This window comes from Triticum aestivum, chromosome 2B, assembly GCF_018294505.1.
Source record: "Triticum aestivum cultivar Chinese Spring chromosome 2B, IWGSC CS RefSeq v2.1, whole genome shotgun sequence".
Taxonomy (NCBI): Eukaryota; Viridiplantae; Streptophyta; class Magnoliopsida; order Poales; family Poaceae; genus Triticum; species Triticum aestivum.
The window spans coordinates 493,070,341-493,080,318 of NC_057798.1; the positions used below are offsets into that span (position 1 = coordinate 493,070,341).

Below are 9,978 nucleotides of genomic sequence, written 5' to 3' on the forward strand. Positions count from 1 at the left end.
GTCTCCGGCAGATCTATCTTTGGTGGATTTGCTCAGATCTGTTCGTCGTTCGTCTTTGTTCGTGTGTTTTCAAGTTTGATCCTTTTGATCTACACTTTTTATCTGCGGCAGTTGCTGTTCTGGTGTGTTGGTTCTATGGGGCCTTAACACGGCGACTTCCTAACTGTCTACTACAACAAGGTTTGTCCGGCTCTGGCAAGGGAGGGGCGATGACAGCGGTGCATCTTCGGCTCGCTTCAGTGCTTGTAGTCGTCGTTAGGACGGATCTAAATGTAATTTTTATTATTTTTAATGTTTGTTGCTACCCTAATAGAAGATGAATAGATTGAAAAGTTTTCCAAAAAAGCAAAAAAAAAGCAAACCTCTTCCGCCCGTATTAAACTGGGTGCACGTAAAATCCGGGCGAAAAGAGAACGAAGCATGGGAGATGTGTATTATTTTTCTAGGTGGAAGGCACAAAACGGCATGTTTTTCAAGATCTAAACAACAAATCAATCGAGATGCACGTAGGGCGTGTTTGGTTGCCCGCATCTAGCCTAACCAGGCCCGCGCAGGAAGGAAGAGGCCCGTTTGGTTGCCTGGTTTCATTGTCGGGCCTGCATCGCACACTTTTTAAAGCAGCCTAGAGCCTGGCTCGCTGGAAACGCTCGATTCGGCAGTTTCTCGCAAGCCAGGCCGAGCTGAACGCAAGAGAGCGGGCCCTTGCACGAGTGGAGAAGTGAGAAAGGTGATTACCTGAGGTCTTCTTCAACCTGTGGTAAGCTCCTATCTAATCTACTCCCTCTGATCTACACAACGGTGCTTCGATTCGAGGTAAGCTCTACACGAAAAAGATGCACCTCAATGCTACAGTTCCATTCAGGCGATTGGTTCGTAGTTTCCTCGACCGTAAGTTCTTAATTTCATCTTCCCGCTTGGAGCTATTTTGGACGAATTTTGTCAGATTCGTCGCGCACAATCGATCATTTGAAATTTTCATTGACCAGCAGCCTAATCTCGCAGTTCCTCACAACATTCGTGTTGTAAGGTTTTTTGTTTCGACAATCGTACCTTCATCTTTCTTTGAACAACAATCTATTGCACTAACACCGCCATGTCGAGCTCCTCTGTCCTCTGCTCATAGCCCTCATATTCGTCCCTCTCGACGTCGAAGCCCTTCCCCTTGATCTCCTTGCCCATGTCCTACTACACTAGAGTCGTTTCTGGTGCCGCTCATCTTGGCCTACTCTCTGTCGTCCTCCTACTGCACTGACGCTGCAATGGCACGCACTCTACTTTCTTGTGTCCTCTGCCTTCGTGCACACTGCAGTTCGCCGCACCGCCGACGGGGTCGATCAACTTGGCCTCTTCTCTCTCACCCTACTACACTGGAGTCGTTTACGGCGTCGATCATCTTGGCCTCCTCTCTCGTTCACTACACTGGCGATACCATGGCGCGAGCACTGCATTTTCCTCCTTTGTCGACCGTCTTTACGCGAGCACCGCAACTAGTTCGCCGACGGGGTCGCTCGTCCACGACTCCATGCTCGTCATGTCGGACACGGCGCCACGGCCACTATCCACCTCAGTCGCCACAGTTCGGCACACACTGCATTTCTTCTCCCCCTTCCTCTGCTAGCTCTTAACCCTGTGTGCTAAGTGCAAGTGCTAGCTCTTAATCATACCCTATGCGGGCAACCAAACAGCGTGTAGTTGTATGCATCGAGACAATGCAGGCAACCAAACAACGTGTCAAAGTTGATCCCCTAATGCAGGAAGTCCATATGCAGGCAACCAAACAACTTGCAGATGTCGCATATGAGGCTGTTTTTTTAAAGCCAGACTGGGTTGAGATGTGTATGCAATGCAGTTACTGTTCACTACTACAACGAAATACGCCCGTAATAAATTTTCCGCCTGGATTTATCCTCGAAGAAAAACCACCTGGATGAAAACCGCCTGTAATCGTCCATGAAACAACGATCAAATCGCGCCCTGAGCCTTTTTGTGATACAAGCAAAGAACTTCTACGAGAACAAACACGTGGTCCAATAGTTAGGAGGGATGCAAATGCCATGATATAAATTCTTATGTTTTTCACGTTCATGATCTTTTAGTCCTGCAATCAAAGAGGCAAAGTAGCCCTTAAGCTTGCGAATCAAAGCTAATCATCCCAAGGATTTGACCCAAACGCGGTGCTCCTCCAGTGGCAGGAGAAAATGGTGGGGCATGTAAGCAACCTTCAATGGACGGTTGACAAAGCAAATGATAGCTCAGACGGTTGACGAGTGGGCATTATTGCACAGCTTTTAGCTCCAGTCACCAGTGCGACGCGTCAATAATGCCCGTTAGTGGCGTTCTTTACACCTGACACATTCCTTTCATGACCCTGTACTGTACTGAGGGCCTCGCAGAGCTGACTGCATAAAGAGGGTCAAGTTGACCTGAGAAGAGTGCTTTAGCGATCCGTGGATCAATGGCGGTCTACATCTCTTTCTCATGATCTGTAGCAGATCGGATCTACTACCAATAGCACGGAAAGTCCACAGCCAATCTTCGTCAAAACTCTGTACAAGCACATCACATGAGGCACAATAATGGCCTCAATAATATTCGGTGGGGTACATTGACGGACTCTATCCCTGCTACTGTTACAACTTACAATGGATGATTATAGCCACGTATAGTAGTACAAAGGAGGAGATAGTATGAAGAAATGTAAATAATTTTTTGAAGTGAAGAGGCAGAAGAATTTATTCTCTCAAAAAGAATATCAGTTTTACCAAGATGTAAAAAGACAAACATGTTTCTCCAATTAGAACATCTTATTTGCAGCGTAGCCATGTCAATGACTGGAGGTGTGTCAACTATGAACTTGATTCTGCAACAGCACCTGATTTTGCTCGGTCATCTTCGATCATGGCTTTGATGTAGAATTCGCCTGCTTTGTAGGAGGACCGAACCATCGGACCAGATGCAACATAACGAAATCCCTGCCATTTAAAACCATGACATTTGTCCGCAATTCAAGCAATAAGTACGATGCAGAGTAGGAGCACTGATACAGATTAGCATTGAAAAGCAAGAAATATTCCAGGGAACCAAAAAGGATAATATTAGCATTGATACAGATTATTATATGATAAAGCAAGTTCCTAGAACTTCACTTGTCTAGCACAAGAAATCATGGTGGGTTACTAAACGGCAGAAGTGACAAGGGCACGCTATCCAGATTGATTTATTCTTTGTGGATCTCGTTAACCAATAAAAGTACTCCCTCCGTCCCAAAATAAGTGTCAACTTTAGTACAACTTTACCGATGGAGTACTAGACAATGCATTGTGGCTGAGTAAAGTGATTTATTGTGTGTTGTAAAATTAAGATCGATGGTTAATGTTACATTTGCCACAAATAATATGTATTATAGCAAATCATGGTTGATAATAGATCTTTGCGTGATCGTAAATCGCAAGAACTCAAAGTACAAGATGTGGATGGAGCATACCATTTCAACACCAAGGGCGCGGTAGTTCTCGAAGGCTTCAGGTGTAATATACTCAGACACTGGCATATGTCGCTTTGACGGCCTCATGTACTGACCAAATGTAATGACATCAACACCAGCAGCTCGCACCTTTTCCATTGTGCTGATAACCTGATCGGGAGTCTCCCCACAACCCAGCATGACTGATGTCTTTGTGAGGGTGCCAGGAGGGGCATACTCCTTCGCCATTTTCAGAACATCCATTGATTGCTTAAAATTTGCACGGTGGTCTCGCACACTTCTTTGAAGCTCTTCCACCGTTTCAATATTGTGTGCAAAAACATGCAACCCGGAAGTTGCTACCTTTTCTACACAACTTCGATCTCCTTGGAAATCAGGCACTGTAAAATTATTTGTGTAAGGGCACAGTACATGGAATGCCTGATAGTAAAAGATAACAGCTGGTGTGTCAAAATAGAAACTACTCATGTTTATAATTTATAATACACACACATGTGGCAAGATTCGAACTTTGCAATGCTTGGAATATAATTACTCCTTCTGTTCCTAAATGTAAGTCTTTTTAGAGATTCCAATAAGGGACTACATACGGAGCAAAATGAGTGAATCTACGCTGTAAAATATGTCTATATACATCCGTATGTAGTTTGTATTGAAATCTCTAAAAAGACTTGTATTTAGGAACGGAGTAGTTACCCATTAAATTCATGCTTGGAAGTACATTCATTTATTAATGATTTTCTAATTATCAATATATATCACAAAAGGAATTAACAGACAAAGTTCAATCTACGTGATCATGCCAGGTTAAATCACGCCCTACAAAAATAAACTGAGGGGATACTGAACAACTGACAAAAGAACTAGGAGTATGCCTCTTACCAAGCGCTTCAATAAGCATATCTGGCTTTAAAGTCTTCAACCTCTGTACTGTTTCAGCAAAATGGCCGCTCCCCTGATCAGGTAAATCATCCCGGTCCACACTTGTGATGACTATATATTCAAGGCCCCACGATGCAATAGCTTGCGCAACATTGGCAGGCTCATTAGGATCTGGTGGAGGAGGGGTTCGTGATGTCTTGACATTGCAAAATCTGCAAATTATCGACTTCTCAAATTCTAACAATATGTCATCTCTAAAAGGTGAGTCTTAACTAATACAATGGTAGAGTGCGATATGAGCAAAGAACTGGAATAAAGTGTCGAACAAAACAATAATAAATCACTTCTGTACCTGGCAGGACCACGTAAATATGAGGACACAGCTAAAAGAAATATGTTGCAACAACAACAACAGCTACTACTACTACTACTACTACTAGTAGTAGTCTACTACTACTAAGCCTTTAGTTCCAAGCAAGTTGGGGTAGGCTAGAGCTGAAACCCATAAGATCTCAAAACCAGCTCATGGTTCTGGCACGTGGATAGCTAACTTCCACGCGCGCTTGTCCATGGCTAGTTCTTTGGTGATATTCCAGCCCTTCAGATCTCTCTTTACGGACTCCTCCCATGTCAAGTTTGGTCTACCCCGACCTCTCTTGACATTATCAGCACACTTTAACCGTTGGCTATGCACCTGTGTTGTATATGTCCAAATCATCTTAGGCGATGTTGGACAAGCTTCTCTTCAATCGATGCTACCCCAACTCACTCATGTATATCATCATTCCGGACCCGGTCCTTTCCTGTTTGGCCAGACATCCATCTCAACATGCGTACCTCCACTACACCTAATTGTTGAACATGTCGCCTTCTAGTCGGCCAACACTCAGCGCCATACAACATTGCAGGTCGAATCGCGTCCTATAGAACCTGCCTTTTAGCTTTTGTTGCACTCGTCACAGAGAACGCCAGAAGCTTGGCGCCACTTCATCCATCCGGCTTTGATTTGAGGGCTCACATCTTCATCGATATTACCATCCATCTGCAGCATTGACCCCAAATATCGAAAGGTGTCCTTCTGAGGTACAACCTGCCCATCAAGGCTAACCTCCTCCTCTTCGTGCCTAGTACTGAAACCGCACCTCATGTACTCAGTTTTCGTTCTACTAAGCCACCACTAAAACGAATATGTTGCCAAAACAACAACAAAAAGCAGCAGTTCCCCTGAAATGTACACCACAGGAACAATCCATTCTTATATCTGAAATTGGTACTCAAAGGAGACTCCAACAGAACTGGTTCGTAGGTTTGTCCACAGCCTACACGACCAAAACCTTCACCGTTTTCAACATGGATTGCATACTTAATAGCACTTAATCCAGACAATAGAAGAAGAAAAGCTTTCTCCACTATTAATTTAGCATAAAATCAAGCATGGCACATCGTTATAAAGAAAGCTAATCATTACATAGCACATAAACATTGAGAAGCCACACAAGGCCCTAAGAATACAGAGTGAAACAAACACTTAATTATGAGCACACCCATGACAATTGGCAATAGAATGAGAATTTTGTTTGGGATCCAAACAATTCTGAAGAAGAAACTAGCTTGAAGGATTTCAAAACTCAAGCCAAGTGCAAAAAAGCACGTAATTTTCTACCCAAGACAGGACACATAAGAATGCTCCGGGTAAGCAGAAGATATAACAATGCATTTAACGCTACTACCAGAGTACAAATTCAAAGTAAGAAATAAATGTTACTAAGGTCCTCCCCAACTACTGCAGATTTTTAATGGTACGATGAACATCAAATAGTTGCTTAATTTTTCAAAGTCCCTCTCCTTGCTGCAAGCTCTCTGTAATAACTGGTTTGCGGTATGATACAGGCTGAACGAATTCCATCGTGGTCCTTTCTCAACAAATTTCAAGACCAATGCTGGCGAGGGGAACTAGTGGGATTTTGTAGGCTGTCAGAACAGGTCAGCACGCCTCCTGCTCGCCTATTGCAACTCTAGTAATATCTGTAGAAACTCCCCGGCAGTGCAAGCATAATTGTGGGAAGGACGGACTAGCCGAATCCAAAACCTTCATTTGTCTCATATAAAAGAAAATAGCAACTTCTACTGGAGCTGGTCTTCGGTTGTGTACTCGGGCAAGTCTAGTTGGTTAAAGCAAGTATAACACGTGAAGTTCGCCATTTTCAAAAGCTATTTATACATTGATTAAGTTTAAAAGCTATGAATTCCAACTCAATCTTCAGATTGCAATTGAACTAACCCGTTTCTGAGTACAGTTCTCTATAGAATTGCTTCACAGTAAGCATCTACTCTTGCACACAGCTAAAATCGGATGCTTCTTAAATTACTAGCAGCATTAAAACATCCACATGATCTAGCAAAGGCAACTTAAATAGACTATAAGCTACAAAATCACACTATTTGCCCTCACAATCTCACTGCTCATACAAAACTATGCACATGCAAAAATCATGGAAATGACACCATATGGATCATCTAAACTAAAAGCCTATGCTTCTCCTAAAATACAAGGTTATCTAGGGCTTCCCTGTACACAGGCTAAACAACCTAAGCAGCTGTCCGCACTGCCCAATACAGGCCATAGACGAAAAGGACTGATCTCTTTACCTGCATCCACGCGTGCAGGTGTCACCGAGGATCATGATGGTGGCAGTGGCGGTGCCGGTCTCGCCGCCCGACCAGCACTCGCCGAGGTTGGGGCAGCGCGCCTCCTCGCAGACAGTGTGCAGCTTCAGCTCCCGCAGCTTGGCCTTGATGGCCGCGTACTTGGCCCCGCCGGGGATCGTCTCCTTCATCCACTTGGGCTTGGGCAGCGGCTTCTTCCGCGTCCCCACCTCCACCGAGTACGCGAAGTCCCCCAGCGACGGCGTCTCCGCCTGCAGCCGCCTCCGCATCTCCGCGAGCCGCCCCGCCGCGGGCGCGGCGAGGGGAGGGGACTGCGGGGTCGGGTCGAGGGTTTGGAGGAGGGACGGGGTGGAGGAGATGGAGCGGGAGGGGGCCTGGGACAGGGCTCTCGCCAGGGAGGCCGCCAGATGGCGGCGGCCGTGCATGGTTGCGGCCTGGAGGCGGTTGGTGGACCGGACCGGGGACGGGAGAGGTGGGGAAGACGGTGGCGTTTGTTTGGTGCGGAGAGATCCGATGAAGCGTAGATATCCAGAAGCCGCCTTCTGTAGCAAAGGGCGCCTTCTCATAATGGAGAACTAGAGCATTGTTGACGTTGTTGCGCCCATTTTATCTCAATAGTTTAGTAGTTAAGGATAGAAAGAAATATATATCCATTTATTTAGTATAATGCATTTTCTCACATCATTTTGCAATTTAAGTGATATGTTTCCATCTTTATTGATGTGGTATTGGTTTCTAAAACAAAGATACACCAAATAGAATGAGAACTGAAAACTAAGGTCATATATAATGTTTTTCATAGTTTCTTAGCATCGATTATTTGTCCAAGATTTCTATGAGGAGCGCACTGTTACGCCCGTCCATTTATTTGATGGAATAATATAATGTTTTGTAAATATACATATGCAAGAAAATGAAATTAATTCTGGATAACTTATCTATATAATGATTAATAGTAAAAACAGATTAGGAAGGTAAAAGATTCCTTCTCAAAACATGCAACACTTCTTATTTTCAAAATTGATAAACATGTAAGGTTACTGATAATCACACAACAAAGATCTTATCGAAACCATACAACCAAACACGAAACAAACAAATATTACTGATCTTTCCAACAACAAAGATCTTATCGAAACCATACAACCAAACACAAAACAAACAAATATTACTGACCTTTCCAACAAAAGAGGTGATCAACTTTCTCCTTTGCGGTAACAATAATCTTTAGTACACACCACTTGTTTATTGAAATACCACACATAACTACACATCACAGGAATTTATGGGGGGACTTCATGTGGCCATTCAGATAACTGTAAAACTAAATGCATAATGCAAACAGTAAGCACCCATTAAGCGTGTACTAATACCTAAGCATGCTAAAACGAGAATGATTCGAGTTGACGAAAACACACTTAGCTATGACTGAATCCAAGACTTCAATTATAAATATACTTCTAAGGTAGAAGTTCAAGGAACCTGCACATTTTACTGAAAATTATATTGAACGATGATAGACATGAAGGCTCATTCAAGTTGAACAAAACAAAGTTTAACTATGACTCTATCCAAGGCTTCAATTCTGATTATGTACTAAAGTTGAAGTTGAAGAAACCTGCTTCAACAGTACCATGCATGGTAACATTTTTACCTAAAATTATATTGAACCTCATCTCCCATCCAGGGGTCACCAAAAACTCTTTACTACCCCTAGATTTTTTCACACCAAGGTAGAATGGAGGTTTATAATCCGCGTCAAGTGAGAATCACCAATCCCGTGTTCTGCTTGCAATATGTCTTGCTACTCAAAGGCTTCATTTTCATCTTTTTGTGACAATACCATATAAACATATTCACTTGGCTGAATTTCTGTAACCATAACTAGAAGTTTTTAAATATGAGAAGGGCATGGTTTAACTAAGAAGAGGTTCAGATGTTACCTTTTTAAGGATCCTACGTTCAAATACCGTCCAAGCTAGCAGTTGGAATGAACAGGATTGAGAGTCGCATAAATAGCTGATCTACAACACTATTTGCATAAAAAAGAGGAAGACAAGGAACAAAATATTGGCAGCTGAGAACCCATAGACGATAAAAGAAAATTTGTACCTTTTGATTTAGCAGTACCACTTCTATGCATTAAGCAATAACAAATGATTATATTCTTCAGTCAAGTGACTGTATGTTCACAGGCATCGCATAATTCATCATTATAAAAGCTTATCAGATTCCATCAAATCTCTTGACAGTTAAATTATATTGATTACGCCTGTAATGGACCAGCTCATACAAGTAACTAACAAACCACGGGTCCAATCTAATTTAGTTAGTCCTTGATTAGTTAGTCCTTGATTCAGTAGAAAAAATTAGCTTACTCCATTACCTAATCGGCGCCTGCACTGTGATCTGAACACAGCAGAGAAGAGGCACCTCCTTCCCATATATCCCCACGCACGCCAAGAGAATGCAGAGGGACCCGGCTGCCTCTAGTCCTTGCACTGCCCATCGGCCCATCCTACCTCCTCTACCTTTTTGACAGTCCATCACTGTCGCCCCTGACACATCTCAAAAGAGCCCCGCCTTCAACGGGTATTCCGCTATGGATTTCGCATGTATCAACAAACAATACCATGGCATTCAGCCATGAACGATACATAAACGTAATCTAAGCAATCATACGTCTACAGGAATGGTAAAAATCATGAAAAGATGAGGTATGGCTGTCCACGTGAAGTACTTACCTGGCCATCACACATTGAAGATTGAGTGAAGGAATTATCCAATCTAAATAGTCTCCAAGTTTTGCCCCAAGTTGACCATAACTGGGATGAGAACCGCCTGTACAAAATTGGGATTGAGAAGATATTAACAAAATGTAATGGTTGGGTGAAAGAAGGATCGTAACAGGGAAGGAGAAAAATGCAGTTAGAGGGCAACTTTAA

The 9,978-nt window shown here is 43.2% G+C and overlaps 1 protein-coding gene across 1 annotated transcript; it reads right to left on the minus strand.

The window, feature by feature from the left end:
• Positions 1–2,534: 2,534 nt before the first annotated feature.
• On the minus strand, positions 2,535–7,564 carry LOC123045637 (lipoyl synthase, mitochondrial). The gene is made up of 4 exons (XM_044468779.1): positions 7,016–7,564; positions 4,367–4,578; positions 3,485–3,864; positions 2,535–2,972 (listed from the first exon to the last, which is right to left on the minus strand). Exons 1-4 carry the CDS (start codon positions 7,456–7,458, stop codon positions 2,847–2,849), a joined length of 1,161 nt encoding a protein of 386 aa, XP_044324714.1. The 5' UTR covers positions 7,459–7,564; the 3' UTR covers positions 2,535–2,846.
• Positions 7,565–9,978: the final 2,414 nt, after the last annotated feature.